Here is a 17,299-nt window from a genome sequence, read left to right on the forward strand (position 1 = left end):
GTCATGACCGCCTGCCACTTCCATTTCGGGATCAGATGCCACTTTCTGCTATCAATGCAAACAGAGGAGGAGAAACAGTGCCACCAGAGACGAAGCATTTGAAAAGAGAAAGGGTGGTCAGGGTCTCATCCTCCTGCTCTGCTGAAGAAACCCGGGTGTGACTTGAGAGCTGCAGGTAAACGCCAGCCATGACGCTGTGGGCAGGGAGCACGGAGGGTCTGTGGCCAGGGCAACTCCACCCAGGGCTGACGCCAACGCCAGAGCTTAAACCTCAGCCGCCTCTCACCCAGAAGCGGCGGCGTCTTCAGAGGGGCCACTATGAGATCGCCCTTCTCATCCACACAAAACAAACACCACCAAAAACTGCCATATTTGTCTCAAAATTTTACTGTGGAGACACTGAGACCTGTTTCAAAATAAATATTATGTCAAATCCCTATGATAGATTCTTTTTTTTTTCTTTTGGATAGTTGTAAAAGTAAAATTCACATCAAAATAGAGATGTAAAAACTTAAATAAAACATGTGAAGACATGAATTATAAGTGAGTACTCAGGGAATTTTTACTGACTTGTCCCACTGTTCTTAATGGGCTGTGTCATCCACTAAATCTGGCCCAGAAGAGACACCCAGTCAGAGGTCTATCTGATAGGTCATGTTGGTCCTGAAAGCCAGATTTTGAATAGAAACGACTGTCCTAGCTGTTTATTCTGCATGACTGGTGAAAGTTCAGAGATTGAATGCTTTCAGATAGTTACTCTCATCACCTACCAGGATCCAGACGCTGTCACACGCCCAGGACTGCAGCCTGCCACAACTATGCCCTGGTGTTCATAGAGGTTACCATCAAGAGAAAGAAGACCAATAACCCACACACAAACAAAACTGCACATCAGGTGGTGACCAGGGAAAAACAACAACGCTAACGGTTTAGGGAGTCCTGGGAATGCGCGTTTAGGAGAGTCAGAGAAATGTTTTCAGATACGAGTAGCATCTGAGTGAACTCAGGAATGAGTCGAGGTCTGAACAGCCAAAGACTGAAGTGTGTATGCACTGGTTTGTGCAGGGAAACCCTTGAAGGCTGGAGCAAGAAGAGCAAAGACAGAGTCATGGGAGCTGATGTTATAGAGACGGCAAGAGCCAGTTCTGCAGATCTTTGTAGAATAGCAACAGGGATTTTGGACTTTTTACTCCAGAAAGTCACAGGCAGCCTTTAAGCACAGGACTCACATCATGTGACAGAGATTCTGAATAGATCCTTCGGGATGTGCTGTTAAGAACACTACAGGGAGTCACGGTCAGAGCCAGGAGCCCAGTCAGCCAGGAGCATGGTCAGCGCAAGAGACTGTGCAGCAGACAGGTCAACACGTGGGAGAGACTAGAGTTGAGAGGAAGGCAAGGTGAATAAGAGAAATCAGAAGTCCTATTTTAGGCATGGTGATGCTGAGATGCCCAAAGAAGTCCACCAATCAACATGTGAAGGAAAAGACTATAGCAGGAGAGAGGTTTCCATCTCTCAGAGAAAAGCTGACAGAGAAAGTCAGGAATGGTGACTTTCCTAAGTGGGGGGTGTCCTCGGGACGGATTGATTTTGGCCATGTAAAGGGGGATCCAGAATGTGCTTTAGCTTACTCCCTGGTTCTCAGAAGCTCAGGCACTGATGGGAAACTGTCAATTATTGATTTGGTCAAGTTTAAAACTGGCTCTGGTGCTTATGTGTGGACAAACAAGAAGTGGTCCTCTCCTGACAAGTTGGGATGATTTTAATTCTCTGCCTGTTAGCCATTTGAGTGAATGAGTTTCCTAGGAAGCAGTAGTAAACAGTAAAAAAAAAAAAAAAAAAAAAGAGAGAACTGGATGACTCTGTGTGTGTGTGTGTGTGTGTGTGCATGCGTGTGTGTACATACATATAGTGTGCATATATAAACAACTTAAGCTTGGGGTAAACTAAATAACATTTTAGGAGAAATTAACATGAAATTCTAGTGGCAGAAAGCAAAGAGAAACTGAAGAGCTTCTTGACGAAGGTGAAAGGGGAGAGTGAAAAAGCCGGTTTCTTCAAACTCAATGTTCAAAAAGACTAAGATCATGACATCTGGTCCCATCACTTCATGGCAAATTCTATTTGTGAGGAAAGTGGAAGCAGTGACAGATTTTATTTTCTTGGGCTCCAAAAGCATTGCAGATGGTGACTGAAACCATGAAATTAAAAGACGCTTGCTCCTTGGAAGAAAAGCTATGACAAACCTAGACAGTGTACTAAAAAGAGACATCACTTTGGTGACAAAGGTCCATATAGTCAAAGCTATGGTTTTTTCCAGTAGTCATGTACAGATGTGAGAGTTGGACCATAAATAAGGCTGAGTACTGAAGAAATGATGTTTTTGAATTGTGGTGCTGCAGATGATTATTGAGAGCCCCTTGGACTTCAAGGAGATCCAACCAGTCAATCCTAAAGGAAATTAACCCTGAATATTCATTAGAATAACTGCTGCTGAAGCTCCAATACTTTGGCTACCTGATGCGAAGATCTGACTCGTTGAAAAAGACCCTCATGCTGGGAAGATTGAAGACAAAAGGAGAAAAAGGCAGCAGAGGATGAAATGGTTAGATAGTATCAGTGACTCAATGGACATGAATTTGAGCAAACTCCAGGAAATAGTGAAGGCCAGGGAAGACTGGTATGCTGTAGTCCATGGGGTCACAAAGAGTTGGACACAACTTAGCAACTGAACGACAATAACATGTAAGAACTACATATTTGCTCCAGGTTAGGAATCATTAATCATCATGCTGAAGATAAAGCTCCAATACTTTGGCCACCTGATGTCAAGAGCCAACTCACTAGAAAAGACCTTGATGCTGGGAAAGATTGAGGGCAGGAGGAGAAGGGCGTGGCAGAGGATGAGATGTTGGATGGCATCACTGACTCAATGGACATGAGTTTGAGCAAACTCCAGGAGATGGTGAAGGACAGGGAAGCCTAGTATGCTGGAGTCCATGGGGGTCACAGTCAGACATGACTTAGTGACTGAACAACAATAATCTGTCACATAAATGGAATAAACAAGCATATAGTGTTTTTACAAGATTACAAGGAAATATAATATGAGTTAATGTAGCTTTTTCTGGGACTTCCCTGGTGGTCCAGTGACTAAGACTCTGGGTTCCCCATGCCGGGAGCTGGTCAGGGAGGTATCCCACATGCCTCAGCTAAAGCTCCCATAAGCTGCAGCAAGGTCAAGGATCCTGAGTGCTGCAACCAAGACCCGACACAGCCACATAAATAAACACATAGTGTAAGAAAAGAGTTAATGTAGCAACTTCTAGGGTGGTATAAAGGGTAAATTTTCATTTTTTATAGCTTTCTGTGTTTTTCAAATTTTTATAGTAATCAAAAAAATTTAATGCAAAGAAATTCCACTTCATGAAGACTCTCAGTCTGCACACTCTCCAATAAAGCCAGCATCAATGGCTTGAGTTGGCAATAAAAGACCCAAGCTCTGTTCCTGAAGAGCTCAGCTCGGCACGTAGCGGGAGGAGCATGGGCGCAGGGTCCTTTGAGGAGCCGGAACAGCCAGAAAGGCAAAGAGGTGGGGGTGGCAGGCTTCAGACAAAGATGAGCAGGCGCTGAGGCTCAGAGGCAAGACAGAGACAGAATAACTTTCCAAGAAACAATAAAGGGTTCAGTCTCACCTTGGTGAGCCCAAAGGATGTGCTGGGCAGGAGCGAGAGACAAGGCAAAGGAGGAAGAAGACCTCAGAGGAAACTGTGAACCAGAAAGAAACTGGAGTTTTACCTGGACTACCAGGAGATTTTTTTTTAGGTATCTAAAGACCCAAACCTAACATGCTGGGGACCTTAATGAGCCTTTCTCTCTGTCCAATTTCTGGGACTGACATGAAGACCTCTCTAGAGAGGTCTGAGCTCTCTGCACACTTTACCAAAGTGACCAGGGTTCTCTTTTCCTGGGGGAGAAGAAGTCTTCAGAGGCTCCTACTGGCCTCTCTACTACCTGATGGGATAAAATCACAGAAAAAGCCACTCTTGGAACTTCCCTGGTAGCCCAGTGGTTGACTTGAACTTGTGGTGCAGGGGGTGTGGGTTTGATCCCTGGTCAGGGAAATAAGATCCCACATGCCATAAAGCCAAAAAAATTCTTTTTAAAAAGAAAAAGCATCTCTCCATCACCTTGGTCTATTTTAAGAACTTAATCAAGACTCTGATGAGATTGCTGTTTCTTCCGACCCTTTGGTCCCCGTAATAGCTCTAGAGAGCTGAAGCTGAAGATTAGGCAAAGCTCCAAAGAAGATGCACTTGCCTTGTGGCCTCGATTCTAGTGTGGATGTGGACAACAGAGGGGTAAGCGGCAAACAAGTAACTCCATAGGTCTCCTGGGCTAGAGGTCCCTGGGAAGGTCACAGAACACTTTCAGCATTTTTAATTGGATTGTGATGGTTTGGACCAGATATCTTTCCCTAATTCAAGCAGTCCTTGAGCTCTTGAGCAGTTCTTGTAGAAAGTGCAAACAGCTTCCTAATCCAGACTTCCTAGATGCATTTCCAAAATACTTCAAATTTGTAGCATGTATTTCAGGAAATGTGATGTAAAATAAGGATGCCAACTTGTTCTTATCAGAAAAGTGACTGCACTTATGGACAAAAAAAAAAGCATGCTTAATTAGATCAGGTGGTTCTCTTTTAACTGAACTTAAAGAACCTGAAACACACTCACTTCTATAAAAGTTACAGGTGGAAAAAAAAGTTACAGGTGGGAGAAGAGGAGATATCCTGGCAATTACTAGGATGCTGCTGCTACTGCTAAGTCGTTTCAGTCATGTCCGACTCTGTGCGACCCCATAGACAGCAGCCCACCAGGCCCTGGGATTCTCCAGGCAAGAACACTGGAGTGGGTTGCCATTTCCTTCTCCAATGCATGAAAGTGAAAGGTGAAAGTGAAGTCACTCAGTGGTGTCCATCTCCTAGCGACCCCATGGACTGCAGCCCACCAGTCCCCTCCGTCCATGGGATTTTCCAGGCAAGAGTACTGGAGTGGGGTGCCATTGCCTTCTCCAATTACTAGGATAGTCATACCTAAAAGAGAACCCACTTTATTTATTTATTCTTTTTTTTTTTTGATTGTGACATGTGGATCGTGAGATCTCAGTTCAGTTCCTTGACCATGCCTTGAACCTGGGCCACCTTAGTGAAAGCCCAGGATCCTAACCACTAGGCAACAAGGGAATTCCTGAGAACCTACTTTAAAATAACCCCAATTTTCATATTACAGAGAAGGGGACACGGTGTAATTAAAATATTATTGAGGTGACTAAAAAAGTTTGTTCAGGTTTTTCTGTAAGATCTTATCAAAAACTTGAAAGAAGTTTTGTTAAACCCAATAGTGTAACAAATAAATCATGAAACTTAGATATATTTTATTTTACATTTAACAAAATTTAACGTATAATGCAACTCTGACCTGAAAACTATATAATGGGTTCACCTGACACTTCTTGGCATATATTTTCTGACAAAGTCATATAACATGATCCAATTTCCTTGAATTTACTTTTTATTTCTGCAGCATAAAACAGGTTCATTTTTGTAAATATTTTAGAAAGATCCATCCATGTCTCCTAATGGCTTCTCCTAATCTTTGCTATTCAAAACATGCTTTTCTGAATTTCAGTCTGTCACCTTCCTTGTTAATACTCTCTTCTACAATCATCAGGTGGTCTGATTCTGCCAGGGCCTCACTGATCAGGTCCTGCCAGTTCAGCACCATCACTTGCAATAACTGCATGAAATTCTACATCTTCATCCAGTTTCACAAGTTAGGTTATGTCTTATACTCTTGCCTGGAGAGTCCCATGGACGGAGGAGCCCGGTGGGCTGCAGTACATGGGGTCGCTAAGAGTCGGACACGACTGAGCGACTTCACTTTCACCTTTCACTTTCATGCACTGGAGAAGGAAATGGCAACCCACTCCAGTGTTCTTGCCTGGAGAATCCCAGGGATGGTGGAGCCTGGTGGGCTGCCGTCTATGGGGTCGCGCAGAGTTGGACACGACTGAAGCGACTTAGCAGCAGCAGCAGCAGCATAGAATATTCCCATCCTCTGGCAATCAGCAGGGAATAGACCAACAGAGGTGCCTCAGAGGAGCAGTTACACAGAAAGATCCTGGAGTAGAGGTTGACTTTATAAGCGGTCAGTTAATTTTTAATCCATGCATGGATTAACAGTTAATCCATCTTTTGCCCAACCCTACTTAGACTAGAACTGGATGTAACAATCTGTCAGCAGTGAGAGGATGACACGAAAGGATACTCTTGATGTTCAACATTCCTAAATTCCTTCTCCTCCCATGAGAGCAAAGACATCTATAATCATCTTTTTCTGGTTTAAATGTGCCAGTGTTGTAACAGTTTCTACTTCCCTACACAATCTCATAACTCTGTGCTTTCTTGCACAGGCAAATAAGATGAAAAAGAGGTGGATGCATTTTCAAACAGCAGACTCTACTGAGGACAAATGATCTCAGGGTAGAAGGAAAAGTGGGAAGATGAAAATCCATTTATATCCCCTGCCACACATCAAGATTTATTGCCATGTACAACCCAGAGTGACCTCAGGTTCAGAGACATTTTCGCTTGCCCTTTGAGGTCTACTGTGAGGTGGTTGCCTCATCTGACTCTGGAGTAACAACTCTTGTCTCATTTCAGATGCTGCTTGGCAATGTTATTTCTGAGAACAAAGGGGAAATTACAAGTCAATCTTAGGAAAACAACCCAGGAAACAGGGTATCCAGAAGTGTGGTTTAGAGGTGAATGTTGTTGAGGAAAATGAAATAGAAGAGGAACAAACAAAAAAAATGTCCAATGGGTATAAGTAGGTGAGACTGAATTCCCAGTCAGCCGTATTCTCAGGGTGAACTTGAGCAGCACAGCATCTGAAACATGCCCAATCTTACATATAGCCAGAGTTGGACCAAAGGCCGAAGTCCACACCCCTGCAACTTCATCCACCCTATGTTTGTCGTAATATACTTCACTTTTTGTCACAGTTTCTTTGTACTGAGATGTGGGTAACTAGCTGACCGGAGTGAGTCCCTAGGAAGAAAGAGACCGTGTGTCCTAGTCATCTCTGTACTTTCACCCTCTCTGACATGTACATGGTGAGGCTCAATAATTTGTTTCTTGAACTGAATCCAAGCCTTTCAGTCAACATCAAATCTGATGTTTGCAAAGAAAAGGGATAGGAAACCATACCAGTAAAGGTCCTGAGATGTATTTCTACTAGACTAAAGTTAGAGGGAAAAGAAAAAACAGGTAGTTCTGGCCAAACAAACAAGGTTATATGGGGTAAGAAACAATGGAAGACCTTTCTACTTAATCCATCTTTTACCCAACCCTGCTTTTAGAATAGAACTGGAGGTAACAATCTGTCAGCAGTGAGGATGACATGAAAGGATGCTCTTGATGTTCAACATTCCTAAATTCCTTCTCCTCCCAGGAGAGCAAAGATATCTATAATCATCTCTCCCAGGTTTAAAGATTTCCAGGAACTGATTGTGTTGCAAGTCAATAATTCCGTCCAGTGTAAGATGCCTCGATAATCACTAAGAATTTGAAAATGTCCTCACAGGACATCTCTTGACCTCAGAACTGTTAAGATCTCTTTCAGCTGCTGGAGGCCAGCCCTCACCTGCCTATCTTTCCTGATGATTCCTGTACCTGGTGTCTGCAGGGCAGAGAGATAGTAAGATCTCTACACTCAATACAGGAAAATTTATGCCTTCCCCAAAGTACCAACCCAACAAATGACCTATTGGACATCCCCTGAGGAGTCTATGATTACCATCTTCAAAACAAATTAAAGAACTTCAATTTTCCAATAATACCATTTCAGGCATAATTACTGTGCTACTAACATTGCTCTTACTCTGTTCAAGCACAAGAGCAGATAGTCCAGGACAACCTCAGGTCCTCTGCCATGGTCATTAATCTTTCAACAATCTTTTGAGGATATTGACAATATTGACTGTAACCCAATCACATAACCTTGGTAAAGATTCTAGGCGTCTTGTGTCATCTGAGCCAGTCTTCTGATCTTCTGATCTTCTGCTTAAACCACATACGAAGCCATGGCACATGCAATCCCAACCCTAGATTGTTTTAAATTAAACCAATTTATTTGGCAGTCACTGTCAGTACTTAAGTTTTTAATACTAAATAACCCCTCCAAAAGACCAAATCCTCAGACTACCACTTACACTCTGCTTAGGGATGCTGTTCTACTGTACTGGACCAAGTCAGTCTTATTTCAGTCAGTCATTAAATTTTCAGTAATCTTTCTATTTTCCAGAATAAGAGCAATCTTTCCCATCTCACTGGGACAGAATTCAGATATCTCAATCAAGTTCCAGAGTGATGGGGAAGATCCAAGGTTCTTCCTGGGCTTTTCCGCTAGTGCCTGGGGGGAGAAAGTCTGGCCTCTCAGGAAGAGTAGAAGGCCGGCCCAGCCACGAAGGGTGCTGGGAGTCTCCTTCCAGCCTGACAGCAGCACAGCTCCCACTGCAAGTGGCCCAGGACCAAGAGAAAGGTCACTCCTGACTACAATCCGGCACCAGGCAATGGCTCACTGAAAACCCCTGGTATTTTCAGGAGGGAATCTGGAGGGCCGGCCAGCTAGCCCTTCCCTGCAGCCCACAGTGCACCAGTGTTAAGACAAAGGAGAGCAGAGGAAAGAACATTTGACTTTGTCCTGAAAAGAAATATCGTCCCCAGGCTGTAACTGGTTATCTCACCCCATCCTTTCCCTGAGGTCCAGGCTGCAGCAGCCCAGTTAATCAGTGCTTGGATTGACTGCAAATCCGGACTTTGAGGATGCTGGCCATGGTGTTACCCGATGTCTCTGTGATAAACGCCTCCTGAATATCCAAGCTCAAGACAAGGAAAACAGCGTGACTTGGGTGTGTTCCCATTCTGGCTTGTCTATCATAAAATTCAGCTAAATTCAGGCCTAACCAGAGTAATTTTAATGATATCATCTGCAGTGATGATTCATTCAGCTCCTTTGAAATGGTCTTTGCTCTGTTTCATCCTTTGAGCATGTTACATTCATAAACTGCTTCAAACTGGATGCTAGAAACAAGATACATAATACATGCCATTCTTGGGTAAATGTCTTTTTCTTTCTGGGACAGTCTTACCTGCATATGAGTCTATTTTTCACCAAGGCTGTAAATATCTCCTGAAATAGTTTATGCTGGGGATGTTTGCTGAAATTTCTCTCATTCTTGTAGTTTATACTAAGATGAAACAAACAGAAAAGCATTTTGTAATAAAAATTATTTAGACTGCCTCAAAATTACCAATGCAGAGGAAGATCACCTATATGCATGCAAATGTTGAAGGATTCTTGAAATCCAGTGTATTGCCAAAGCAAGTATCAGCTGTTGAAATAGAAGGTGGAAATTAAATTATAGAGTTAATAATAAAGATTAGAGTCAAGCATATATATTTCATTTTATTACATTATATTATTCCCTATAAACACTTAATAGTTAAAATCTGTGAGAGGGAAGAAAAGGCCACGTGGAGAGAAAGAGCACTAGAGTACGTGATCTAGACAGCGTGCAACAGGCAGACAAGGCCCCCTCCCTTCACCTCACTCCCTGCCACGGCTGTGGCCACTATAGCTGTTAACACCACTGGACACCATACATATCTCCTTGTGGTCAACAGCCCTTCAACTGTGAGAGCTTTTGTGGTTGTGGATTGTGTGTGTGTGGCAGGGGGTGGCGGGGGGCGGGGTGTGAATACAACAAAGTGGTGAGATAGTCTAACTTCAGTTTTTTCTCTCCTGATATTACATCCAAAAGAAAGGTTAAAAATATCCCAAAGCCATACCCTTTAAAAGGATCACATTGCTATGGAATATATAATATGATATTTCGTGTACATTCAAATAGACTAATTTTTAGAACTAGGCTAAATACACTGGAGTTCCATAAATACACCACCTCAGAGGCAGGTTTTGTAGCCTTATTATTGCCATTTGTACGGCTCCACCCTCATGCGATGTCAGAGGTCATGGGACTGACTGTGCCCCCTAATCTAGTTCCATAGTAGAGGGGGGCTGTCATAGTTCTTAGTACACAGAATGGGCAGACTGAATATGTAACAATTTTTTAAAGACTTCTGCATTTCTCACTAAACATGTATTTTAAAAATATTAACTCATGTAACATCATGTGATGTTTGTGGACTATTAAATTCACTGTCAGAAAATAACAGAGAAAGAAGACTTAGGCCAAAAAAATAAATGATCATTCTAGAATATTTATATTGGTATTTCATGTCATTCATTATTTACATGGTACTTAGTGTCAAATGACCTTACCACAGGGAGAGCTGGAGAGAACCAGCTCCCTGAACAGGGGTGGCCTATGACAGCATACAGCTGCTAAGAGGTCTCCATGGCAACAGGAGAGCAAACCGTGGGCTGGCACTTTCAACGTGAAAGGTGAGCAATATTTCAACTGAAAGCCTGAGCACTTTGACAACCACGTCCTCAGCCATCATGATTGCTCACAGCGAGGGCTCTCATGCCTCCTCATAGCAGGCGAGATATGCACCCCCCAAAAGCTAAAGACAAAGCTCACTATCAGCCTCGCCAGGTCAACCTGATGGAGCAAACGCCAAATGTATGTCAGCCAGGTGTCCCGAAGCTCCCAGGTCACTTCCATCTGCAGGCAGTCTGTTGCTCACACAGCACTTCCGGGAGTGGGCTAAGTGCTAACTACAATTATTAAGTTCAGACTCCCCATGGTAAATTTTAACATGGACTTCCCATTTTAGCCCCTGTGACAAACTTAAATAAGTCTTTGGGCTAATTAGCAGCCCAGGCTGCCGAAGGCAAGAAACATGCTGGATTTCTTACCTAAAATTTTCGAGTTCAACAGCTTCTGTGGACTCATGCCACAGACCTCGAGCTCTGTGCCCACCTGCCCTGACGGCAGGCTCAGACTTCATTATGCTGTTCTGGACGCTATCGAAGTTAATGGCTGGAAGCTATAGAAAAAGAAGCACAAAGGACTTGAGGGAGGACAATTCAGCTTAGGATAAAGAAGTCATACAAAAACAGAGGGGTGGGTGAAGGAAACGGGTGTGCCCCAAGCCAACAATTAACATGAGAACTGTGTCAGATGTCTGGATTTCCCAAGATTTAGACACCCTCGACTTCTCTCTGCTCATCTACTCTCTCTGCCTTATGCTGCATATCTTACAGTTTTTACGTTTTCAGTTTCCCTTGATTACACTGTCAGCTCAACACAGCAGGAGCTTGCCCATGCTGTTCAGTGTTGTATCCCCAGCAGTTCCCACTGTGCTGGGGATCCAGACCCAGGGAGGCCTGGGTACTGGGGGCTTTTGCAGCTTCTTGGGTGATTCCAGTGTGCAGTCAGAGCAGAGAATTGGCAGATCCAGCTAGAAACTCTGGTCTAGATGACTGAGAATGAGTCATCTTCACTCATCCTTCATATTTACCAATCATGCATATTGAATGCCAACTCTTAGAGCTATGAAGGCAAAGAGATTCTATCCCTTTTAATCAGTCTGAACATCCTGATTCCTCAATCATGTTTATAAAAGTCATGAAAATATATTACAGAATTAACCATAAGGAAAGGAAAAATTTGCTTACATTAAAACAATTTGACTATGCCCCTATTTATAATTTTAACAGTAATTATTTACATAGTAAATTGTGATATTATCAGTATTCAAGTTGCCTCTCTTACCTGTAATTGGGATAACCCTGAGGACTACTTCTTGTACCACAATAAAATTGAGCAAGGTGCAAATACTCTATTTTTTTCCAAAGTACAAATAAGGAATGTTCTATAATTAGCTAAGTTACTACAGATGAGGTAAGAAAAGCGTAATATAACAAAACAAACTTTTATTTTCCATAATCATTCTGTTCCACACAATCATCAAATAATGCTACAATATGCTGTGCTTATTACCTTATTTCATCAAAGCATTTGATAGAAACCTGCATAAAGATGCCATTTCTTCATCTAACAAGAACATGCCAGACTGCCCACAAGGCCGTCAACTAACAGAAATACATTCTAATAGGGTCATTGTTTAATGGCTAGCAAAATCCCCCAAACCCTTCTTCATCATATGCCAGCCATAGCTGAATTCTCAAAAGATTAATAATAAATCTTATATCCTGTAAAACCACATGTCTAAGTCAATTCAGTTAGCCAACCAATCCACAACCCCCACAAGACAACAGGCCACAGCCCCTTGAGGTACAACGCTTAGTGGTTAAGAGAATGAACTCCAGATCAGATCCCCTTGCTTGAAAACTACTCTTAGATAGCTGTGCAATCTTGAAAGTTACTGAGTCTCACTGTGCATTGGTTTCCACATCATCACAATGGAGATAATAATTGTATGCAGCTCAGAGTTATCGGAAAACTAAATGACTTAGGATTTATAAAGCATTTGCTATTTGCCAGGCATAGTTCTCAGTGCTTTATACTCTTTTAATCCTCAAAATTGTTCCCATTGCACAGATGCATTTGCTAATAAATGAGATTTGTCCTTCCAAATAAGATGATGAGATGTGATAACCCAAATGATGCTAGGCATGAGGTCACAACCATGAGCAGACTGTCCTGTGTTACTCAGAACATGGAATGATGCAGCAGACAAGAAGTAGGCTTTCCAGGTCCAAGAGCTCTCAAAACCCCTTGTCATCAGCCCAACCACCAGAACACTGCTGCAAGAGCCAGCACAGAGAGAACATCCCAGTGTACTTCAGAGAGAGGGCGGGTGGGAAGCAGAGGCAGCTTGCAGCCATTCCCTTTGGCAGCAGAGCAGGTGCTGGGAACCCACCCATGGACACGCAGTGGATGAGACGGACTTGTCATCTATAGCTTGCAAAGACCAGGAACTTAAGAGAATCTTGAAGCAACCAGCCTTATTCAAATAAAAGTATAAGTCTGAAACCCAGTTCAAAGCTTAGAGCCTTTTCTCTTGGGCTCCCAATTCCTTAGGCTGTCTGCGAATCTTCTATCTACCACATAAATAGGTCCACAACCTGGAGCAGCCACAGTCAGGGTATCCAGAGTGGCAGGGCCACTTACAGACTTCTGTCATGTTAAGCCATTCATTCTGTTAAGATGTACTACAATCTGACAGGTTATTTTGGGCAACCCAGAATCTGAATTTCCAGCATCATAAATTTAGCATAATACAAATTCATAGAGATAATTTCAATGTGTGTCCCTTCCTGCAATGAAGGACTTCTGGCTCTCAGATTTTAAAACTTCCTCAAAAGGCGTAAGATTCAGCCACTCATCGTCATCGTCACCATCATGACCATCACAACTGTCACCACCACTACCATCCCCACCACCATCATCATCCGCACCACCTTCATCATCATGATCACCACCCTCATGAGCATCACCTCCATCATCACCACCACAATCACCATTGTCACCATCATTATCATCAACACGATCATCATTACCATCACCACAGATAACACTAATGTGGTAATTACCACATGCCAGGTACTATTCAAAGTGTTTTGCAGGTTGAAACCCATTTAATCCTTATAATGACCCTATGAGATAAATACCATTTTATGATGAGAAGACTGGGTCACAGAAAGCTGACTGACTTAGGGCCCAGAGCTCACAGGGGCAGAACTGAGATTTAGATACAGGCAATCTCCTCCCTCTCCAACACTCAGCCCTCCAGCATGTACTGGTGTATTGTCAATGATGAGAAACACTGTTTCGAGTCAGCCCATTTGCTTTTCAGAGTCCTACCCTTGCCCAAGATTTCCTTCATGTTGAGAGAGAAATCTGTCCCCCTGTGTTCTTTCCCTGGCTTTCAGCCCAGCATCATCTCCTTTTACAATATTTGATTTGATTTGACAATAAGTCCACATAAAATAGGGCTTCCCAGGTGGCACAGTCCCCTGGAGAAGGAAATGACAGCCCACTCCAGTATTCTTGCGTGGGAAATCCCACGGACAGGGGAACTTGGTAGGCTACAGTCCATGAGGTCACAAGAGTCAGACACAACTGAGTGACTAAACCTACCTACCTAGGTGGCACAGTGATAAACAATCTGCCTGCTAATGCAGAAGACACAAGAAATACAGGTTTGATCCCTGGGTTGGCAAGATCTCCTAGAGTGGGAAATGGTAACCCATTCCAGTATTCTTGCCTGGAAAATTCCATGGACAGAGGAGTCTGGCAGGCTACAGTCCATGGGGTTACAAAGAGTCAGACACAATTGAGTGAGCACACACACACACACCACATAAAATAAACAAACCAAAAATATAGGGTGAACTAAAACAACTCCCCAAGTTGCAGGTGCATTAAACAGGTCACTCATCCCAGAAAGCAGAGCAGCAGGTGAGCACTCCCACCCGGGCACATCCTGCAGCTGCATTGCTGATCACCATTCAGACTCAGCACACACAGCCTCCCGGAGAGCACCTGCCCGAGTCTCCCTGCTGGAGCCGGTCACTGCCTCCCTTGGGGCATTACTGGCCAGCCTTTCTTACAGCACTCATCACAACCTCATATGATGTCTAGGCAGCACATTAACCTTTGCCCCTGAGTTTGGCCACCCTGAGGACAGCATCATCTCCATCTGTCTTCGTGTTCTAAGCACCTTCTGCAGGTCATGACACACAGTAGATATTTTCATGGGAAGTTGTGGAGTGAACACTCACTTCATCCAGTCTCTTTGCTCAACTTATTCATCTCCGGACAAGTCCATTCACTCAGCACTTGTGTTGCAGATACACCACTTGCAGACACAGCCGGTGCACAGTGAGCAGGACGGTCCTGGCCTCTCCCTCCTCAAAAAGTTTATAGTCCAGTGGGGGCAGGGGCACTAAAAGGTGCAGCAAAATGAGTGAACAGAGGTTTGTTGTGGTAGAACGTAAAGGAGAGATAGGGTGGGTCACGGAACAGGATTCCAGGCAGATTATTACACAGGCTGGAGGCCAGAGAAAAACCACAAGGATCCAGAAAGTGGCAGGAGCCTGTGCAGCTTGAACAACATGAGTAGAAGAAAAGAGACCCAAGAGTAAAGCAAAAGACCTTTCTAAAAATGTGATCATGTCATTTCCACTTGGAAATTTCAACCTTCTCTGTTGAAAATGTGTAGACGGGCCTTCAGACACTGCACAGCTTCTTACAGCCTTATCTATTTCTACTTCCAATAGAAACGTCTGGTCACCATTTTGCTTAAGTGCATGTTATTTATTTATTTATTTATTTTTTTTTTGAGATTTTGAACACTTTTTATTCCCTCTAGGTTTCACTTCAGTTTTGTTTTTTTTTTTTAAACTTTACAAATTGTATTAGTTTTGCCAAATATCAAAATGAATCCCCTCGGATAGCTGATTATTTTACTCACTTCGCCCAGACTGCCTTTCCTATAGATTCTACCGCAGAATGGCCAGCCCGTTTCCCAAGAGCCATCCCCTCCCCTCTGATGCTCTTCCTCCCCAGGAGCCCCTCAGCCAGCACACGCACCACTCCTCCAGGATGAGCGTCTCGACCAGCCGGGGCCGTGACTGCTTTCCTAGGCCTGTCGTCTCAGAGCACAGCAACAGCGCCTTAGACTTTCTCTTTCCACAGCATCTATCAAGACTTCTTTTATTTCAAGGCAATTGGAAACATAGGTTTGATCCCTGGGTTGGGAAGATCCCCCGGAGTAGGAAATGGCAACCCACTTGGCTATTCTTGCCTGGGAAATTCCAAGGACAGAGGAGCCTGGTGGACTACAGTCCATGGGGTGGCAAAGAGTTAGACACGACTTAGTGACTAAAACAACAACAACAAATGGGCCTAAAATGATTCATTTTTCTTTCTTTCTTTCATCTTTTCCCCCTCATTTGAAGCCAATTTCTCAGCTCCCTATAGCTTTAAATGTAAAAAAAATAAATAAATACTGAATTCCAGCTCAAGTCAAATTACTCTGAGATTTATGCATATCTCTGGTGAAATTTCCAGCCAACATTGTGATTTTACTTTGCTTCAACGAACATGGGGCAATTCTCTTTTTGAAGTATTTGGTTTTACTGGATTATGATTATTCTTACCCTGCTCACAGCCAAGGGGCCTCTCTGCCTCAGTGTGTCTCTGTCTCCACTTGTGTCAGGACAGAACTGTCCTCAGAAGAGTAAGGCGAAGGAACAAGAAACGCAGAGACACACAGAGCAAACAGAACGAAAGCGGCAAGTGGAACACGGGAACAGACGCGACAGCGAGGGAGGGTTTGGCTTATTAGAGATCTGAATGAAGGACATCCAGTTCCTGCAGTTCTCTGCCCAAACCACAAAGTACACTTCCCTCTGCAACCGCTTAACTGGCCATCGTGACTCATTTGCAAAGACAGGCCAGGACTTGTTAGAACAGAAATTCAGGTGAGTGGGCATTAATCCCCAAACTTCCTCTTCAAACTGACTGCTAAAAATCTCAGCACCTAATGTGTGGACAACTTGTGTATTTTCACAGGCACTTCATCTGGACTCTGACCGCACCTTGCCCCCAAACCTTGTTTATCTTTTATGATAATCTGAGTACTTTACATATCTTCATAAGCCACCTTACATTCTTTCTGGAGCAATCAAGATATAAACAAATTCTTTTTTTTTTTTTTTATTATATAAGACCTGTGTTTCCTTATTAATTTTCTGTTTTGATGATCTGTCCATTGGTGTGAGAGGGGTGTTAAAGTCTCCTACTATTATTGTGTTACTGTTAATTTCTCCTTTTATATCTGTTAGTGTTTGTCTTATGTATTGAGGTGCTCCTATATTGGGTGCATATTTACAATTGCTATGTCTTACTCTTGGATTGATCCCTTGATCATTATGTAGTGTCCTTCCTTATCTCTTGTAATATTCTTTAATGTAAGGTCTGTGTTGTCTGATACGAGGATTGCTACTCCAGCTTTCTTTTGCTTCCCATTTGCATGGAATATATTTTTCCATCTTCTCACTTTCAGTCTATATGTGTCTTTAGGTCTGAAGTGGGTTTCTTGTAGACAGCACATATAAGGGTCTTGTTTTTGTATCCTTTCAGCCAATCTGTGTCTTTTGGTTGGAGCATTTAATCCATTTACATTGAAAGTAATTATTTTTTTTTTAATAAATTTTTATTCCTTTATTTCTCATGTGTTCCCCATCCTGAACCCTCCTCCCTCCTCCCTCCCCATACCATCCCTCTGGGTCGTCCCAGT

General features: G+C 43.1%; 1 protein-coding gene across 3 annotated transcripts in view; it reads right to left on the bottom strand.

The window, feature by feature from the left end:
- NEK10 (NIMA-related kinase 10) overlaps positions 1-17,299 on the bottom strand; it is a 272,823-nt gene that overhangs the window by 214,574 nt on the left and 40,950 nt on the right. For 2 of the 3 annotated variants that reach the window (XM_010842042.1, XM_010842040.1), the window contains 2 exons: positions 10,944-11,074; positions 9,211-9,309 (listed from right to left, as the gene is read on the bottom strand). The exons of the other annotated variant lie outside the window; for it this stretch is intronic. In XM_010842042.1, coding sequence (XP_010840344.1) covers positions 9,211-9,309; positions 10,944-11,035 — 191 coding nt within the window. In that variant the 5' untranslated portion in view covers positions 11,036-11,074. The remainder of the gene's footprint in view (positions 1-9,210; positions 9,310-10,943; positions 11,075-17,299) is intronic. 3 annotated transcript variants of the gene reach the window in all.

This window comes from Bison bison, unplaced genomic scaffold, assembly GCF_000754665.1.
Source record: "Bison bison bison isolate TAMUID 2011002044 unplaced genomic scaffold, Bison_UMD1.0 scf7180017864171, whole genome shotgun sequence".
Taxonomy (NCBI): domain Eukaryota; kingdom Metazoa; phylum Chordata; class Mammalia; order Artiodactyla; family Bovidae; genus Bison; species Bison bison.